This window comes from Bos grunniens, chromosome 26, assembly GCF_055505025.1.
Source record: "Bos grunniens cultivar Pamir isolate PY7600 chromosome 26, Bosgru_T2T1.0, whole genome shotgun sequence".
Lineage (NCBI taxonomy): Eukaryota > Metazoa > Chordata > Mammalia > Artiodactyla > Bovidae > Bos > Bos grunniens.
The window spans coordinates 35,554,616-35,576,310 of NC_141190.1; the positions used below are offsets into that span (position 1 = coordinate 35,554,616).

The 21,695-nt window shown below is 34.9% G+C and overlaps 1 protein-coding gene across 8 annotated transcripts in view; it reads left to right on the forward strand.

Moving 5' to 3' along the window:
* The window catches only part of ATRNL1 (attractin like 1), an 810,133-nt gene that overhangs the window by 253,709 nt on the left and 534,729 nt on the right, over positions 1 to 21,695 (forward strand). For all 8 annotated transcript variants that reach the window (XR_015155896.1, XR_015155897.1, XM_086379578.1 and 5 more), the window contains one exon: positions 14,902 to 14,954. Coding sequence is in view for 6 of the 8 variants with exons in the window: in XM_086379578.1 (XP_086235704.1) it covers positions 14,902 to 14,954 (53 nt within the window). In the remaining 2 variants the exon portion in view is untranslated. The remainder of the gene's footprint in view (positions 1 to 14,901; positions 14,955 to 21,695) is intronic.

The following is a 21,695-nucleotide window of genomic DNA, read 5'->3' on the forward strand; positions in this document are numbered from 1 at the left end:
AGTCACCATCTGCAGTGATTTTGGAGCCCCACGCCCCCAAAAGTCTGACACTGTTTCCACTGTTTCCCCATCTATTTCCCATGAAGTGATGGGACCAGATGCCATGATCTTCGTTTTCTGCATGTTGAGCTTTAAGCCAACTTTTTCACTCTCCTCTTTCAGTTTCATCAACAGGCTTTTTAGTTCCTCTTCACTTTCTGCCATAAAAGTGGTTTCATCTGCATATCTGAGATTATTGATATTTCTCCTGGCGGTCTTGATTCCAGCTTGTGCTTCTTCCACCCCAGCGTTTCTCATGATGCACTCTGCATATAAGTTAAAAAAGCAGGGTGAGATCTTGGAGCAATTTATTTCCTTCTGGAGACAAGTATATACATTCTTGATGTTATTAGATATTATGTTGGTAATTTAATCAAAATTTTTGGATTGACCCAGATTCCTGCTTTACTTTTTATCAGTAGTAAATTGAAGATAAAGTTTCTCAAAGGCATTTGGAACTATAACTACCTGAGATATATGGCACTATTAGTAAGCAGGATATTTTAAGTTTAGTAGTTCAATTCATAACTGAGTCCCCCCTTTCTCTTCCTTACATCTTTCCTCTTTAGTGGTCATAACTTTTTCACAGCTACTATGGTAGGATTAAGACTCTGGATCTCAAAAGTAGGGTGAAGAAGAATCTCCTGGAAAATGGTGACTTAAGCTCTGTGATGGGATCAAAATTTTGCTTTATTATAAGCATTGCAGCATTAATAGTTCTTGCCACACTTCAAGAAATATTGCCATAGGACAGTCTTCTTCCTGAGCAATTTTTCCTCTCTAGTTTACCTTTAGACCAGCAGTATTTAAGATTATTACTCATTTTAATCTATGTTGTTTTGATGGTGGGAGGCAGAGGAGGATGTCAGTGCCTTTTCCATTTTTGGATGATCAAAGTTGTGCCTTCCTCTTAAGACTAGTTTTTGGGACATAGTAAGGGTTTCTAGGCTTCCCTGGTGGCTCAGATGGTAAAGAATCTGCCTGTAATGTGGGAGACCTGGGTTCGATCCCTGGGCTGGGAAGATCCCCTGGAGGAGGGCAATGGCAGCCCATTCCAGTATTCTTGCCTGGAGAATCCTCACAGACAGAGGAACCTGGTGGGCTACAGTTCCTGGGAGTTGCAGAGTCGGACATAACTGAAGCGACTAAGCACAGCACAACACACAAGGGTTTTATAAAACAAATGTAAATTAGTGTATTTTAGGATTTTGTTTTCCCCAATTATTTCCACACCCCCCACCCCTTGCTAAATTTCTTTTTGGGAAGGGGAAAACCAGTACTTATCCTGGTAGGAAGGTCAACTTGAATATTAATATAAAATCTCCCATGTCAGGTAAATATTTGAATTGCTGAGTGTGTCTTTTTGAGTTTAAAACTCTTGGATTATTAGGAACTTTCAAATTTAAATGTTAGTTCTGCCATCAGTGTTTCTAAGCCAACACATCATCCTCCAGAACTCTATTAGATTGATTTTCATTTAGTTGTCAGTTGTGAAAACTTCCTGAACACAATTCGGCATTGTTTCCCATTTTCTATCAGACTTAGGTTGGAGGTCATGTAATTGAATTATGTCCACCACTTCAGACCTGGCCCCTTAAAAGCCCTTGTGTTATACAGGCTCTCTTTCCCCATATATTGCTTCAGTGGAGATAAAGATGAGGACCTACAAGATTGCAGGACTTAGGAACAGCCCAAATCCTGGAAAATTGCATGGAATAGCTCTTCCTCCATTCCACCCCTCTACACTGGATTGTGCCTTAAGCTACAAACCTTTTTTATAAAAGACTAGGTTTTAAGAATGTTTGTTGCAAGAGTCACACACCTTTCCACAAGTAGTTATGTTCACTTGGCAGCTTGCTTGACATCCTTAACTATTGCACTTTAATTTGAATAACCTTAAATGACCTGTTCTTTAAGTGTGACTTCTAGGTTTAGATTAGTGAAATGTCTGAGATTTAGAGTCAAATTGTTCCTTGATTCCCATTCATCTCTCAGAACCGTTGCAGGCTTCTCCATTTCTTCTATCAGAGCTTTTGTCATCGGAGGCTGGCTCTTAGGAGCCTTTGCCTTGTCCTTGATCTCCAGTTTGATTATTGCATTGACATCAGACATAACAAAGATGTTATTCTTCAGTCGCTAAGTTGTGTTCGATTCTTTGCGACCCCATGGACTGCAGCACACCAGACTTCCCTGTCCTTCAGTGTCTCCCTGAGTTTGCTCAAATTCATGTGCAAAGTTAAGTGGTTTTAACTCTAGAGTGTCAGAGTAGGTCTCAATACATGTAGAATTGTTGGGATTGTTAGAATAAAATGATCGTAAAATATAGTGACCAAGAGGACAGAGTAGGAAGAACCTGAACTGATTTCCTCCCATGGACACATCAAAATTACAACTAATTACAGAAAAGCTATCTATGGCATTGACCTGAAGACTAGCAGAAAGGACATTCCTGCTATAAAATAAAGACACTAAGGAACCACAATGAGATGAGTAAGTGAGGTGGCGACACAGTATATTCAGGACCCACACCACTGGGCTGGTGATCCAAAATGGTAGGAATATTACAGTCATGAAGGAGTGGTGGGTCTGAGCCTTACACTGGCCTCCTCAGCCCACTGATCCTGTACCAGAAAGACAGGCTCTCAGAATGTCTGGCTTTGAAATGCAGCAGGTCTTATATTCATGAGAGCCAGAGAGCTATTGGAAACAGAGACTCCCCTCTTAAAGGATGTGCACAAAATCTCAAACCCTTTCACTTCCAGCGCTGAGGCAGTAGTTTGAAAGGAGCCTAGGTCAGACGCAGGTGCTCATTTTGGAGAGCTTCCCAGTGAAGCAGGAAGCAGCTGGATCTCTGCCTGGGATGGAGATACTGGTGGCAGACAGTTCTGAGACCTTGTTCTACTGTGATAGTGATAACACTGCACTGGCAAGTGTCATGTTGGAATTCTCCCTTTAGCCTCTTTCTACCAGGGGCTTACCCACCCATCAGTGAGCTGGCACAAGCCCCAAGCCCTGCAGGGGAATGCAGACAGTCGTGTGAGGTCCTGGCCTGACCACCAATGAGCTGATAGCAGCCTTGAACCTGCCATCCACTTTCCCTGGGCCATTCAGCCAACTATTCAGGAAGCCTACCCCACATCTAGAGGGCCTGCAGCTACTGTGTAAAGCATGGTCTCATAGCTCACCAGACCAGAGCCCACGTCTGCCTACCAGCATACCCATAAGAGTAGGCTGTGTCACACAGAGGGGTACACACAGCTCATATAGGGGTACCCCTTCACCATATAGTTCTGGTTACCAGAGGCAAGCATAATGGGCCCCATAGGACAATCTCCTACAGATGGCCACTTCTTGAAGATTGGGAAACATAACCCACCTACTTAAGAAATAGAAATAAACTCAGAGCATTAAGCAAAATAAGAGGGAGGAATATGTCCAAATAAGGGGATGAGACACAACCTCTGAAACAGAACTAAACGAATTGGAGATAAGCAGTCTCCCCAGTAAAAATTTCAAAGTAATGATCATAAAGATGCTCACTAAGCTTGGGAGAAGAATGGATGAACACAGTGAGAATCTGAACAGTACCATAACTGAAATGAAAAAAACACTGAAAGGAATCAACAGTGGCTTAAATGAGATAGGGGAACAGGACCAGCCGTCTGGAAGACAGAGGATGTGAAAATACCCAAGCTGAACAGAAAAATGAAAAAAAGAAAAGAAAGAAGGATAGTTTAAGAGACCTCTGAAATAGTATAAAATGTACAGATTGCAAGCGGAGAAGGGAGAGAAAGGGACAGAGAATTTATTTGAAGAAATACTATCTGAAAACTTTACCAACCTGGGGAAGGAAACAGACATCCAGGCCCAGGAAACACAGAGTCTGAAAGAAGATGAATCCAAAGAGGTCCACATCAAAACACATTATATTTAAAATGGCAAAAATTAAAGTAAAAGAGAATTTCATAAGCATCAAGTGAAAAGCAACTGAGTACATACGTGGGAAGTCAAGAGTATAAACTGACTTTCAGTAGAAACTTTGCAGCCCAGAAAGGAAAGGCACAGTACATTCAAAGCAATAAGAAGAAAATACCTACAGCCAAGAATATTTTACCAGGTAAAGTTAGTCGCATTTGAAGGGGTAGATGAAGAGGTCACAGACGAGCCAAAGCTGAAAGAGTTCAGCACCATAAAACTGGTCTTAAAGGCCAGATGTGTTAACAGGACTTCTCTAAGTGGAAAAGAAGAGACCACGTAGAAATGTGAAAATTATAAAAAGGAAAATCTCATTGGTAAAGTCAAACATACAATAAGAAGTAATAGACCAGCTACTTTTGAAGCTAGTAGTCAGGTTAAAAGACAAACATAGCAAAATCTTCCGTATTCACAATATGTAGTTAAGGGATATACAGAACAAAAAGATAATATGACGTTAAAAACATTAAATTTGGGGGCAATGGATTAAAAGAAGTTTGAAATTGTATCAAATATCTTTTCCAACTACAGTGGTATGAGACTAGGAATTAACTACAAGTGACCTGTGAACAACATGTGTTTCAGCTGGATGGGTCCTCTTAAACATGGAATTTTTTCAATTATATATTGGAAAAACGTATGAGTAGTTGGGACAATTTGGAAAAAAATCACAGACAAACCCTATAATATAGAAGCATTGAAAAAATTAAGAAAAATGTCATGAATGTATAAAATACATGTTGATACTAATTTATCATTTACTACCATAAAATAAAAGTTTATTATTAAAATTTATTATGTGCTAAGTTGCTTCAGGGAGAAGCCAATGGCACCCCACTCCAGTACTCTTGCCTGGAAAATCCCATGGATGGAGGAGTCCATGGGGTCACTAAGAGTTAGACACGACTGAGTGTTTCACTTTTCACTTTCATGCATTGGAGAAGGAAGTGACAGCCCACTCCAGTGTTCTTGCCTGGAGAATCCCAGGGACTGGGGAGCCTGGTGGGCTGCCGTCTATGGGGTCGCACAGAGTCGGACACGACTGAAGCGACTTAGCAGCAGCAGCAGCGAGTTGCTTCAGTCGTGTCCGACTCTTTGTGACCCAATGGACTGTAGCCTGCCAGGCTCCTCTGTCCATGGGATTCTCCAGGCAAGAATACTGGAGTGGTTTGACATGCCCTCCTCCAGGGGATCTTCCCGACCCAGGGTTTGATCTGGCCTCTCTTGTGTCTCCTGAATTGGCAGGCGCTTCTTTACCACTTGCTCCACCTGGGAAGCCTTTAAAAATTTATTATAAAAAGGAAAAATTAGTGAAAAGTTATGCATGTACTTATAAGACCTTACAAGGCTCCATTTGCAGTTGGAATTAATGTAAATAAATGTAAAGATGCAGTATTAAATTATAACTGCATGAAATTAACAGTAATACATAGTTTACTACTGTAATAATCTTGTAGCCACTTGTGTTGCTATTGCGGTGAGCTCAAGTGCTGTGAGTATCCACTTAAAATGCCTTGTGATGCTAATCATATCTTCATGAGCAGTTCCTCTCTCCAGTGAATTATACATCACAGTAAAAAGTGATCTTTCATGGTTCTTGTGTATTTTTCGTCGTGTTTAGTGCAGTGTTGTAAACCGTGAAACCAGGGGACCCGTATGAAGTGCCACCTGTGATACTGGAAGTGCTCCTGAGAAGCAAACTCATGACACTATAGGAAAAAGTTTAATTGCTTGATATGTCCTATAGATTGAAGTCTGTAGCTGCGGTTACCTGCCATTTCAAGATAAATGAATCCAGCATCAGGACCATTGTAAAAAATAAAAGAATAGGAAATTTGTGAAGCTGTCACTTCTGCTACCCCAGAAGGTGCTCAACCCTTGTACTCATTGTGTAAAAGCTTTAATCTAACATTGAAAATGCAGTTTATTTAAGTTTTTTTTTTTTTTTACGATTTCTTTAAGAAATGTACACCTATAGCCGCCTCTTATTCAAGGATAAGTGAAGTCATTATATGTCAACTTACAGCAAAAGGAAGGTGAAGGGTCTATAGCTGGAGAATTTAATGCCAGCAAAGAATAGTTTGATAATTTTAAAAAGAGGTTTGGCTTAAAGATGTCAAGATGACAGGAGAAGCAGCTTCTGCCAACTGAGAGAGAGCAAATGACTTCCCAGATGCCATTAAGAAACTCATTGATGAGAAAGGATATCTGCTTGAGCAGATTTTTAATGCAGATGAAAATGCTCTAGTCTTAAAAAAAAAAAAATGCCATAAAGGACTTCTATGAGTAAGGAAGAGAAGCACACACCAAGATTAAATCAGGAAGGGATAGGCTAACTCTACTATTTTGTGTAAATGAAATCAGGTTTATGATCAGGACTGCCATTATCTATAAAGCTGCTAATCAAGGAATCTAGAAAGGAAAAGATTGTCTTTGGTTGTACAAGAAGGCCTGGACAAGGAAAAAAAAATATATATATATAAATATATATATATATATTTTTTAATTGGTCTCATTGATGGTTTGTTCCTAAAGTCAGGAAGTACCCTGCCCATAGTGAAGTTGCTCAGTCATGTCCTACTCTTTGCGGCCCGATGGACTGTAGCCTACCACGTTCCTCTGCCCATGGGATTTTCCAGGCAAGAGTACTGGAGTGGGTTGCCATTTCCTTCTCCAGGGGATCTTCCCGACCCAGGGATCGAACCCAGGTCTCCTGCATTGTAGGCAGACGCTTTACCGTCTGAGCCACCAGGGAAGTCTGCCTATAAGGAATTGCCTTTTAAAGTTGTTTTTGATATTGGGCTATGCCCCCTGGCCACCCACATCTCGACTTCAATACTGAAGGCATCCAAATGCTCTACTTGCCCTCTCCCACAATGTCTCTAATTCAGCCTCTAGATCAGGGCCTCATAAGAACCTTTAAGGCTCATTATACACAGGACTCAATGAAAAGGATTGTCGATGCTATGGAAGGGAACTCTAATAAAGTGAACATCCTGAAAGTCTAGAAGGATTTCACCTTGGAAGAAGCCATTGTGTTATAGAAAGAACTGTGAAAACTGTGGGGCCTGATAGAATAAATAACTGCATCCATGTAACTATAATTTGATATTTTCAATGCCATAGAGTATTTGATTATATTTTTTTTTGAACTGCAAAAAAGGTTTAATATATATGGATTGAATGAATCAACACATAAAGGAACCAATGAGTGAATTAATCAAAACAGATTCATCTTTCTAGATAAAACTATTTCTTTTTTTTTTGTTAATTTAATTTTATTTTTAAACTTTACATAATTGTATTAGTTTTGCCAAATATCAAAATGAATCCGCCACAGGTATACACGTGCTCACCATCCTGAACCCTCCTCCCACCCCACACCATCCCTCTGGGTCATCCCAGTGCACCAGCCCCAAGCATCCAGTATCATGCATCGAACCTGGACTGGCATCTCGTTTCATACATGATATTTTACATGTTTCAGTGATATGATTATACCACACTTCATTTAATCATTCTTTTATTTTTCTATTGAAAATTATAGTTTTCTTTCTTTTAACCATTAAAATTGGTGGGCTTAGAGGATTCTCATGTGTCTCTTGATTCACAAGTACAGACATTTTTGATAGTCTTTGTTGGGCACCCATTTTTTCAATTTTAGAGAATTAGCTCTTATAAAATTGCTATCTGGAAATTATATGCTTTCCAGGGCTGTATGGATTTACTTAATGCTCTGCACTCTTGACAATACTTGGTGTTATAAGACATTTTAAATTTAAGGATTCTGATGAATGTATAATTGATAGGTTGCAATTTGAATTTACATTTTCTTAAGAACTGAAGTGCTTCTTTAGTTCTCTAAGATTTAGTATGCTTAATATTTAAAAAATTTTATATGTTTAATCATCAGTTGAAGTTCTCTTTTCTGAAATAGTGCTCTTTCAAATTTCTTATGATTTTTTTTTTTCCCTATTCTGTTCTCCTTTGCTTAATTTTTTGTAGTGTTTTATCTATTCCGGATGCTTATCTTCTATTGATGATACGTGTGGTAAATGCCATGGGATGGTTTAGGTTTTCACCCTGTTTTGTATGTCATTGGTGAAGAGAAGTTATTAATTTTAATATAATCCAATACATCAATCTTTTCCATATGGTTAGTGCTTTTGGGGGGTTCTGTTTGCAATTTCCTCATCTTTCCCTGTATTCAGTTCAGTTCAGTTCAGTCACTCAGTCGTATCCGACTCTTTGCAACCCATGAATTGCAGCACGCCAGGCCTCCCTGTCCATCACTAACTCCCGGAGTTCACCCAGACTCACGTCCATCGAGTCAGTGATGCCATCCAGCCATCTCATCCTCTGTCATCCCCTTCTCCTCCTGCCCCCAATCCCTCCCAGCATCAGAGTCTTTTCCAATGAGTCAACTCTTCACATGAGGTGGCCAAAGTACTGGAGTTTCAACTTTAGCATCATTCCTTCCAAAGAAATCCCAGGGCTGATCTCCTTCAGAATGGACTGGTTGGATCTCCTTGCAGTCCAAGGGACTCTCAAGAGTCTTCTCCAACACCACAGTTCAAAAGCATCAATTCTTCGGCGACAGTCCAACTCTCGCATCCATACATGACCGCAGGAAAACCATAGCCTTGACTAGACGGACCTTTGTTGGCAAAGTAATGTCTCTGACTTTGAATATGCTATCTAGGTTGGTCATAACTTTTCTTCCAAGGAGTAAGCATCTTTTAATTTCATGGCTGCAGTCACCATCTGCAGTGATTTTGGAGCCCCCAAAAATAAAGTCTGACACTGTTTCCACTGTTTCCCCATCTATTTCTCATGAAGAGATGGGACCAGATGCCATGATCTTCGTTTTCTGAATGTTGAGTTTTTTTGTTTTTTGGTTTTTTTAATTATTTTTTTAAATTTTATTTTGTTTTTAAACTTTACAATATTGTATTAGTTTTGCCAAATATCAAAATGAATCCACCACAGATATACCTGTGTTCCCCATCCTGAATCCTCCTCCCTCCTCCCTCCCCATACCCTCCCTCTGGGTCGTCCCAGTGCACCAGCCCAAGCATCCAGTATCGTGCATCGAACCTGGACTGTTGAGTTTTAAGCCAACTTTTTTGCTCTGCTCTTTCACCTTCATCAACAAGGTGACCAGATGGTTTTAGATTTTTCTTTGTCGAAAGGTTTTAATTACATCTTTAAAATGAGATATAAACTTTTGAATTTATTTAAGAGTAATAAGCTATTCAGATTTTTAATTTCTTCCTAGGTCTCTTTTACTCTTTGACTTTAAGTTTTTTCTTTATTTTACCAATTTTACAGTAATTGCTGAAGTTATTATTTTTCATTTGCCATGTTGGGCATTTCAGAAATTTCCAACACTCTTCAAATGTGTCTTATTCTCCATTCTCTCTGTCTTCTGCTTTCGGAGCCAGTAACACCATAGCTTTTATTTCTTTTTCATATTTTTCCACTCTCTCCTGACCTATTTTTCAGTTTACTGTTTTTTTTCCCCACTGTGTATAGTTTGCTGTTAATCTCATCCATCCAGTTCTTAATTTTGGTTATCGTGTTTTCATTTGCTTGTTTTTATTTTCTAGTTTTTCAGACTGAATTCTAATTCTTCATCTATTATAGTTTCTAGTTGCCTTTTATAGTTTCCAAAATTTAGACAGATTTTTATTCTTGCCTGTTGTCTTCTCCAATTTAATAGTTATTTTAAAGCCAGTGGCTTTTTCTAGGTAATATCTAAATTCCCACAGCTCTGTTTCCATTATCCTTAGTTTCTGCTGGTTCCTGTTCTTGTTTTCTTGTCTATTCCTGTCTGTGCCTGGTTATTTTTTATTGATGCCATATTGGCAAAATATGTTTGTAGAAAATTTGAGACCATTGCTTACTTAAATCATAAGAGAAGTTAATTCTCCTTTGTGCCTGAAAATAGTAGTATCTTCATGATTTTCTGGGATAAGGTTGGGTCAAAGTAGATTTGGGCTTCATAGGTGGCACTAAGGTAAAGAATTCTCCTGTCAATACAGGAGACATAATAGACGCAAGTTTGAACCAGGGGATGTTGGGAACATCCCCTGGAGGAGGTAATGGCAACCCACTCCAGTATTCTTGCCTGGAGAATCCCATGGACAAAGGAGCCTGGCAGACTACCGTCCATAGGGTCACAAAGAGTTGGAAATGATGAAGCGATTTAGCATGCAAAGTAGATTTGCAGTCTCTGGAAGGCCCTTTAATGCCTTTAATCCTAAAATTACACTTTGAGTTAAGCTTACCAGTCTTTGGTGTGCCTGGACTCCAGTCCTTTTCTGTGATATGCTGTTCCCATTCATAATTGGAGACATAGGGACCCCTGAAATGGTTCAGCATCCTGGGATTCTATCCTTCTCTGCATCTTGGCCTGGTAATTTTTCACCCCTTTGCTCTCCAATATTTTTAAGTATTAAAAAAAAAAAAAAAAAACCTAGTCTTTTTAGTAGTTTTTAATTACCTGGCTAGTTCTATTCATTATTACTGGACTCTCAAGTCCGTAAATAGCACTACAGTTTTAAACGTGTACCTTTCCTACTATTTCAGGATTTACCATACATTCATGTCTGAATTTTTACTGTTTGTTTATGATACATTGTCTTAGAAGTATGATATCAATATCGATACTGTGATATTACTTAATGTAATCTTTTTGTTTATGTGATTTTTATGAGTCCCTTTAGAGGAAAAGCAAAACAAAAGCAAGTGTGTCTTACTTTGTGTATAACTTTCATAATTTTTACAAAAACATAAATTTATTTATCAGATTCTCAATTGTTTTAAATATTATGTTTTGATATTTCAAATTATAGCAATTAGATTTAACCCTTCTTTAGCTTCTGAGTAGAAAAATTGTATCTTACAGTAAGATATATATATATAAATATATATAAGTAGGAACAAAATGAAAGGTGATATTTTAACACTTAGAAATGGGGGATTGTTTTATATTTTGTTTTTTCAAAATGATATTTATGATTTAATATGATCACATAAATAAATGGTAACCATTTTTTAGGTGCCATGTAATGATAATATTTACCCTTTCAAAGTCCCTAATGAATATTTCAGCCTAAGCCTGTTTTATAAAAAGGTCTGGCTGTTTGCTTAGTGGGAATAGAGGATGATTATCTCTTTGCTTAGACCCAGAAATACTTTGAAGTTATGTTTTTAATTAAGCCAGGCAGAAGACTTCTGAAGGCTTTTAATGTTTGTTTCTAATCTTTATACAGAAAGATTATGAGTTTTAAAAACATTACTTAGCTTACATAACTGAATTATTATTAATGTAATCTATATAGTACCATACTAATTGGTTTGAAGAATTATTTATGCATATACTTTTCCATTCATATTCTCTTTACCCCTTATGAGTTTGACCTCAGTCAAGTACTTTTAGCTTCTCAAATTATTTATTATGTGAATTAGATTGTACATATTCATATCTCAAATAATTGTATCAAAATATCTTATCATAAAAACTTTGCGTATAACAAAAATATTATTGTAGACAGATCCTTAGGTGACTACCGATAATTTCTGCCTTCTGGTCTTCACACACTATTGTATAATCCCTTTTCCTTGATTATGGGGAGGACATGTGACTTACTTCTAAACCAGAAAATTTAGCAAAGATGATGGATAGCACTTCTATAATTATGTTTAGTGTTTTGTGTGTGTGCGTGGTGTGAGGATTGAATCTAATCTTACATTTTTCCAAATGGTTATCCAGTTGTCTCAAGTACTGTGTAAGAGGATGACTGTCTTTTTACCCCAGTCATTTAAAGCACTGCTTTTATCATACACTAGAATTTTAGAAAATAGTAGCTGTACCTATTTCTGGAATTTCTATTCTGTACCATTTATCTTTGTATTGATGTACAAATACCATATTGTTTTAATTATATACATGTTGAGTATATTTTATTTTTTTTTTAATTTTTTTCTTTCATTTGTTTTCTTCGTACATTCTTTTTTTTTTAATTTTAGTTTTTAACTTTACAATATTGTATTGGTTTTGCCATATATCAACATGAATCCGCCACAGGTATACACGTGTTCCCCATCCTGAACTCTCCTCCTTCCTCCCTCCCCGTACCATCCCTCTGGGTCATCCCATTGCACCAGCCCCAAGCATCCAGTATCGTGCATCGAACCCGGACTGGCGACTCATTTCATATATGATATTATACATGTTTCAATGTCATTCTCCCAAATCATCCCACCCTCTCCCTCTCCCACAGAGATGTCTTTTCAGTCTAGGTTCCCTCAAAGCCCTTCCTTTCATTGTTGCTTCTAGCTATTCTTTTTTTTTTTCTCTAGCTATTCTTGTATGTTTATTCCTGCATGTGAACATTAAAATCAGCTTTTCTAGCTCCTTTAAAGCTCATTAGAATTTTTCTTAGATCAAATTAACCATTATCTTTGAAATTAACTTCCAACTTGATGATCTTGAGATAGCCTAATGAAAAACAAGGCAGGTCTTTCAGTTTATTTATATATACTTTTGTGTTTCTCCAGCTGAATTTTATGTCTGAAATTTCATATGTTTCCTTTGCAACTATTTATTTCCTCAGTTGTTTGTAAACACTGGCGAGTCTTTAAATGAAATCTGAAATTAAAATGCCCAAAACTGGTGTTTAAACTCAGCTCATATTTTGAAAGTACTTTTAATCATTCAAAAATTTTCAATAATGATTGATATAAAATCTTTTAGACAATGTTGTTTCTAATTTACTGTTTTGAGTTTGAAAATGTAAAGAGAATGTCATTTTTATATTGGATACCTTCAAGAACTCTGTAAAGCCTTTGAGTTTTATTCTTGTCAAGGTCGTGTTAATTTCTTATTTATCTTAAAATTCTAAGTTTGAGTAATGAAAGCCAGGAGAAGTCATTTCCTAAACAGAAGCATATAATTTCATCCTTCTGAAAAAATTTGTGTTTAGAGAAAATAAAATGCTAAGTATTCCTTGTCAAAATTATGTTGAAGGTATACATGTTATAAGTATATTGATTATTTGAAAAATGAATTATTAATAACAAGAATGAAAACTTCATAACTTCCATATTGGAAAATAGGTTTGGGTTGGAGCTTTTAAAGTTAACTCATTGATAAAAAGTATTTGAAATCCCTTGTCGTTTGTCATGTTAAATTGCTATGAGAACTTGAAAGTCCTCTATTCAATATTTAGGCAGTAAGATATGTAAGGAATATCATGCATAAAAATGCAGTGAGTATTATGTTGAATGTTTTCCTATTTTGAAAATGCTGCCTGATGGACTGTGGCCCGCCAGGCTCCTCTGTCCATGGGATTCTCCTGGCAAAAATACTGGAGTGGGTTGCCATTGCCTTCTCCAGGGGATCTTCCCAACTCAGGGATCAAACCCTGGCCTTATGCATTGCAGGCAAATTCTTTACCATCTGAGCCACCAGGGGAGTGCAGTATTGAGTTATCCATTTGCAACAAGTCAAGTTTACTTTTTGTGAGAGAAACGGAATTGTAGCAGTATTGTAAATCAGTCCTTTAGCGTATGTATATATTTGGTATAAAGTGGTAGGATTTAAGGAGCTAAGTCTAAAGGAAGGAACGAAAATATAGGAATAGAATGGATTCTGAAGTGCTAACCCAGCAGTAATGGCTTTCATCATTTTCTAAAGCTAGAAAACTACTGTATATCACACATTTAAAAAGTACCTTTTGGAGAAGTCATCTGTACCCTGAAGAAAACCTATATGCCAAATACTTTTTTCCAGAGAATAAAGTTAGTGGTATAAAGGGCTATATAATAATTTTGTAGTTAATGTAGAAAAATATTTACTCTTCACTTCATTTTTTTTTTCATGGATACAAAATATTAGCAGTTATGCATGACTGAAAAATGCATTCAGAATGCAACTGATTATTTACTTTATTATTCTCAACTGTTTGGGCCTTCGTCGATTAAAATATATATGTATTCCTTGGTTCTAATTGACTCTATTAAAACTAAAGACGTTTTTGGAAGAACCTTCTTGCTTTTTAAAATTCTACATATAATTTAATATTGAGGCACTTTATTCAGTTACCCACATGTATATATTTTATAATAGTTAAATTTGGAGGACATTCCAAGAAGTAGCATTATGCAAAACCAAGCTATATTTCTTTTAGGCATTAATTGTCATTTTAACTGAATTCTGGAAACAGAGATTGGAAAAATACAAACTTCAGAAATTTTCAAAATACTTAGGATTTTCTCCTACTGTTGTAGTTAACTATATTTTTGAAGAATTTAACTTAGAATTCCTGAGCCTGAATGCTCATGTGTTCTTCCGTTTCGTTGTAATCTGCTTACAAGACTTAAAAGTTTGACCTCCTGAATTTAATCTTGAATGATTTAAAGAAAGCTTTTCTCCATGATCCAATTGAGGATGTCTTTTAAAAATACAGATGAATTGGAAAATTGGAAAATATATTAATTTTGATTACCAGAAGTAAGAAAATGGTATGATTTATGACTTCCCACACTTTCCCATACCTAACAAAATGTCTTTAAATCTTTATCCAGACTTGAAAATTCTTCCTCATGTGTTAAGGAAGAATACATATCCCCTGATTCATAATTTTATCCCATCCTCTATATTCCTTTTGTGTGTTTTTTTCCACTTATTCTCTCACTCATGTCTGTATATAGGCTTTCTACATTAATTCTTTTGAAGATTTGCTTTTAAAACTTTAATTAATAGTATAGCTTTTAATATGTTTGAATGTAGAGTTTAATTACTTGTTTGCTTGAAGGAAAAACATGAAGCTTTTGAATTTTGTTGTTTAATAGTAAATGAGTTTTTTTGTGTTTCTACAGATGTGACTCTGAAAATCGCTATGTTGGTAATCCACTTAGAGGAACATGTTATTGTAAGTATTTGTGTTTTTTATTTTAGATAATTGGTTTGTTTTATTAATTTCAGCTGATTTTACAGGTAATAAAATTCATTTTGAATAACTAATGTCATTAATAGTTTATCATTTCTATTTTTGAATCTTATAGCTCCATATATTTTGCTAGGGAAGTCAGTGTCTCTTTGCTCTGTTCTCTAATTATATTAATATTTGGTGCATTTTTTCCACTCTGAGGAATAAAACAACAGTAGATCTTATTTTGAACATGCAACAAAAAACAAAATTTGAGTAACTCAGCTGGATTTTAATGTAATCTTTTTTCATCACGGTTAAATTTTGAACAAATAGAATTCTGTGATAGATTTTTCTGGGAGGCAATTTTGGTTTTACTAAAAAGCAATACTGATTTTGTACTGAAAGATCTTGTTATTGGGTAGTGATCATATGGCAGATATATGTTTAACTTTCAAGAAACAAGCAAACGATTTCTCAAATGGTTATACTATTTTCCATTTCCACCAGCAGTGTATGAGAATTTCAGTTCTTCAAAATCTCTCAGCACTTCGTATAGTCTTTTACATTTTAGCCATTCTAAGTGTGGTTTTTCTTTTCTAACTTCATTTTGTGTAACTATGGTAATAACTTTCAAAGATGAATTTGACAAGATTATGTTTTAAAACAAGAATAGTTAAACAGTATGAAGTGAACTTCAAAGATTAACTAAATTCAACTGAGATCTCTGGATCTGGCGGTTTTTAAATTGGTAGATTCTTTGTTGTTGTTCATCTTCTTTTCCCACATACATAAATGTGGGCTTTTGGGTTTATTCACTGTTTCCACTGATTTTGTTTTCTAGTTCATCTATTTTAGGTTTTGGCCTTAGCGATGTCCTTCTCTTTTATAGTTTGTAATTGTTGTTTTTGCCTCCATTTGATTTATGTTTGCTTTTTAATATGATTTTCTGTATAGTTTGTGGTTCAATTTTAACTTCTTTTTGGTTTTTTTAAGAATTTTCTTAATTTCAATTAAGTAAATCTTACTAAAACCCTTGTTTTAATTATTTTTTATAATTTTACTGAGAATGTAGCATAAAAATCCCCAAACTTAGTAAGATATTTTTGCTTAGTAAGATATTTTTGTAAACTATGGGAGATTTGACAGTGCTTGTAGAGGTTTTTATGTATCACAGGTAGGCATGGCGTGTGGAGCCTGTGGACTTCTAGTGGGTAGAGGTTGCTATTGATACGTGTCCTACAATACACATCAGAGCTCCTTTGAACCAAGAATCATCTGACTGAAATTTCAACACCATGAGGGTTGAGAAACCCTGATTTAGAGGTTTAATCAGATTCAGATATGATTTTGGAGGAAATACTTTCACAGGTGGTTTTGTGTTCTTCATGTAACTGAAGCACATAATGCCCACAGTCTCTTTTTTGTTCTTAGCAGACACTGATGCTCAATGTTAGATTGCAACTGATTTAGGGGTTATAAACTGGTATTCTTACTCCTTTATTTCTTGATTGGAAAACTTTTGTGAAAACAAATTTCCTTGAGCCAGGCGTTTGCTTACTTATTGCTACAGGCACGTGGGAAAGGCATGATAAATTTTTAATACATTTTTAAAAAATATATCAGTTTTCAAAATAAAGAATGCTTAATAAGGTTGCAACTCGGTTTGCTGTGTTTGTGTCATAAACTTATGGACACATGCGTATTTAATATGTTTCAGTCCACTTGCAATTATTGTCCTTACTGATGTTCACATTGTCTATTTTCTATTTGTTTTAATTTATCTTCGTTCTCTATATTTTCCACATGAATTTTATTTACTTCTCTCAAACATCCTGGATTTTATGGGGACATATTTTTGTCTGACTTTTTAAAATTAGAAATTCCTGTTTGATTCTTCTTAAATTTTAGTGTTTATTATATCCCCAAAGAGTAATTTAGTTACAATTATGGACACAAATAAATTACATTTCATTTTTTAGAAATAATGAATATACTAATATTTAAGCCTTTTATATTTAAGACTAAGATGATTTTTCTTTAGATCAGTGTTATCCAAATTAACCTAGTGTAAGCCATATGTAGAATTAAAATTTTTCTACTAGCTATATCTCAAATATTAAAATAAACAGGATGAAGTTAATTTTGATAATATATACTATTTAATTCAAAATATCTAAAACATCATAGTATAAAAAATCATCAATGGCCTATTTTTATTTTTTCCAAGTGTTTGAATACAGCTTGTATACTATACTAATGGCAATCTCAATTCATATTAGTCACATTTTAATTACTTAAGACACGTGTGACTTAGTGACTACCATATTGGAAGCTCATCTATTATATAGGACTCATTGTCTCTTTAAAATGTTATAGGAATAGTCATAAAGCACTAGATGGCAGTCTTGTCACTTGCTATGAGACCTTAAAAGAGTAATAACATTTTAAAAGAAATGGTGTTTTTTAAAAAAGAGAAAAAAGGTCAGTGGTTCTTGTAATAATGTTAATGGAAACTATCCTGGTTTTAAAGACTGGAGTGAAATTTAAAATGCAGGTGTACACTGTAACTTGCAGCAATTGACCGCGATGTGGTGTTAATTTAATTGAAACTAATACTACAGCGCTTGTATCCTATAGACAGTCTTAGTTTTTTAAAATTCAGTTTAAACCCCCAAATCAAATGTATTTGATAGCTATCATGTATCACATGGAAAAAAAGTTTCTGTCAATGATATCAAGTTTGATTGACCCCTGTAAACATTGAAGGACTTAATTATTCTAGGCAAATATGAAAAGTAGTAGCTACGAACTAGTATAATTTCTTTTTTTGTAATGCATTTTGAAAAATTATAATAGCAATTATAGTGAAGAAAACCATAAACACAAGATGGAAGACTGGACTATGAAGATGTTATAGAGGATATATTTCCATGAGTAGAATCAGAGTATGAAAAGCCACTTACTGAAATCATCTACCTTATGCTTCTACTATATGTAATGTTCAAACTGCTGATTGTATTTCAGTATATTTCCAAGTAATCTAATATATTTTTGTCACCTTTTTCTCTGAAAAAATAGCTGTTTTGCTTTGATTTTCTCCCATTGCTTTTTAGAGTTCAGTGTGCAATTTTGTGATGAAAATAATACACTTCCCTCTTTTAAGAGTAAGAATTTTACTTACTACTTTTATATTCCATTCTCACCTCTACCACTGATCACATCTTGCCTTCCTTCATATTACTAAAAATTAAAATATTTATGCATTTATCTCCCTGTAAAACCTCTCATTGTTATTGATTTGTTTAATTGATGTTTATGTCTTGACTGAAAGACATTATTTATAAGTGTATTATTTACTGGATTTGATTTTTACTTTTGTTTTATAAGTGAGAGATAATATTTCTAGTGTGTGTTTTGTTGTTTCTAGTGTGTGTTATAGCTATAAATTAACAAATATCAGCCTCAGTTTAATTACTTAAAATTCTATGTCATGTAAAATAGTGAAAACAATTAAAACTTGAATTAACCTTATGTTTAGTATAACTATTCTGTGTTTTGTTTTAAAACAGAGTAAAAAATTTCTCCTCTTTTAAATGAAATATATTGTACTTCAGTGGTTTATGTGACTTTTTATTTATTTATTTTTGATTTTATTTTATTTTTAAACTTTACATAATTGTATTAGTTTTGCCAAATATCAAAATGAATCCATCACAGGTATACATGTGTTCCCCATCCTGAACCCTCCTCCCTCCCCATACCATCCCTCTGGGTCATCCCAGTGCACTAGCCCCAAGCATTCAGTATCGTGCATCGAACCTGGACTGGCATCTTGTTTCATACATGATATTTTACATGTTTCAATGCCATTCTCCCAAATCTTCCCACCTTCTCCCTCTCCCACAGAGTCCATAAGACTGTGACTTTTTAAATGATAAATATAAATAGCAATTTAAATCTGCCTAGTACATCTGCAAATACAGCAGAAGTCACCTTGATCGACACAAAGAATCTAAATTTTTATATTTCACAAATTGAAGAATGATGAATTGAAGATTGATCTGGCAAAACATAAATGAGCCACATGGTTGACATTTTAATCTTATTCTTTGATTCATGTGTTTTTATTAAATTTCCTGAAGCTTATACGCCAGTGTTTTTAAATATGTATCTTAGAATTATTGAAGATCTTAGCATATTCCAAAATGAAGGACGACATAGCACAATTATGAGAAAGTGAAAAAAGCTGAGAGAAAAAAGTTGCTATTAACTTAGAAAAGAGATGAAAATTTATTTGATTGTATATTTATAAAGACGTGCTATGTTATTCTGGTTATGTAAATAAACATTGTAAAAATAGTTAAAAAAAAAAGTTTAAGGAGGGGAGCAAAAATGCCTGAAAACCTCCCCCCAGGGCTCCCAGGTGGAGCTCTGCTGTGCCTCTCCTCTGTAAAGGTGCCCAATGCGAGGGAGCGCACAGCTGTTGGCCTGTACTTACTTTTCTTGCTAAGCCATGAAATGTGATGTGGGGCTTTATAAGTCTTGAGCAACGGTTGATAGCTCCTTATTTGTATGAAAATGCTGAATGTGCTTTTCTGATGCTGAATGCATGCTTTTCTAAATAAATTATGTCCTGAGAAGGGTTTCACATAAAAGAGGTAATAGCATGTCTCATATTCCTATTGTGAACAACTATTTTTCACAGATATATAGCTCATTATTTTGGATCATTTATTAAATAAAACTGGAAAACCATCTGATTTTAAAATAATGATAAACTAGTTAAACTTTATTGAGCACTTACTGTGCCAGGTTATTCTAAGCTTTGTCCATTTATTAGCTTGTTAAATCCTTTTGAGAAGGGTATGCTTATTATCACCTTTTTTTTTTTTTCCATTTGTGGAAACATAGGCAGAGAAAAGTTGATTCATTTATATAAGATCACAGGGCGAGGAAATGTCAAATCCAGTTTTAATCCAGGCAGCCTGGGTCTATAGCGTCTTCTGGGTCTATATCACCCACTCTCAACTACAGGTGATAAAACTGTTTCTACTAAAATTCATGATATATTTAACCTGAGTTGTTTTTATATAAATGTATGTGTATATATATAAATAAAATAAAAATGTCATGGTAAAGAAAATGAAAACAGGACCTAAATAATTTTAAAAAATTAAACTGTTTTCTCAAATGATGTCTTCATATGAAAATAGGCTTACCAAAATGGATATATAAATTTTATATAGTTTTAATTAGAATTCATTCAGTTTAATTTTTTGAAATATATGCATTGGAGTAAATTATCGTAAAATTTATTTTAAATGATATACTTTTAGAATATTCAGTAAAATTATAAAAAGGAAAAATAGTGAGAAATTCCCACCTGGTAGATATCCAGACATATGGTAACTCTAATTGTACTGGTTCCTATTTGGTGTAGGAATCGAATTAATAAGACAGAGTTCAGAATTAGATTCCTGAACATTTGGAAATTTCTATGGCAGTCAATTTATTTTTATAGAAGTTCTTAATGACTTAATCTGCTTGTTCTAAGATATCCCAGACTTTACCCTAGATCATGGCTTTTGGATTTACTGTTTTTCTGCCTCAAATACTCCATCTCTATTACTCTACTCTTACCTAAAATAGACTTGCTTAGGGATTATGACAACTTTTTTTTTCCATCCTAACACTTACACTAAAATGAAGTTATATCTCACTTATTTGTTTACTTGAATGTGGTTTTCTTTACTCACTAGAAAGAAAATCTGTGAGCCCAGGACTTTCTCTTGTTGGAACCATATTTATAATAGAAAAGCCTGTGTCTCCTAGGAAAGCTTTCAGTAAATATACTGGGAGTACACATGTAAGCTATTAATAAATAAATGAATATACATATATTGGTGCTGTGTGGGCAAGTTTTTTAACTGATGGGGTGTTTGACCAAAATTTTTGGAAATCGTGTTATAGGTTATCAAGTAAAAGTTGCTTTACATTATTTTTTAAATTAATTTATTTAAAGGGGTACAGTTCATCATTGAAAAGCTTTATGCACCAGCCATTCATTTAAATAAAAATGAGTTTCAGTCTTTGTTTTTCTAGTTAACCTGTGGGACGTTAGCAGCCAATACAGTTTGAGCAGTTTTCCATGTATCACTGCAGAAAGCTTAGCTACTTGGAGATAGTATGAAGCAAAGGGAGGTGGCTTTTGAAGAGATCATGGTATATTACATGAAAACTTGTAAATTAGAATCACTGACATGTAGACATTGGTGATCATGGTTCATCTTCTGTTATTCATTGAGAAAAAAGTAAGACTCAGTGGGTTGAAGTATGTATCTTAGGCCTCACAATGAGTCAGAGTGTGGATAATAGCAAGGGTTCTGTATTTTTTTCTGTGATACTGTACCTAGAAAGTGTTCAGCTTTTAAAGTTCCTAAACAACAGATTTTGCCTTTGCAATTATTCTAAATGTTTCAAGCTTAGTATAAATTCTTAACAATTGTAAGTATGGATAGTACTGTTCAGCATGCAAGGAAATGTTAGTATTTATTGAGTATTTATTACTTGCAAAGCAATTTATTATTATTTCATTTAATATGCACAGGATGACATCTTTTTTCTCCTTAATTTTTACTTACTCAAGAGTTACACTAATAGAGCTTGGAGAGACTGTCAGTTATTGGAATTAACTTGCTTTTCTTTATTCATTCAACGTATATTTATTGACTAACTACTCTG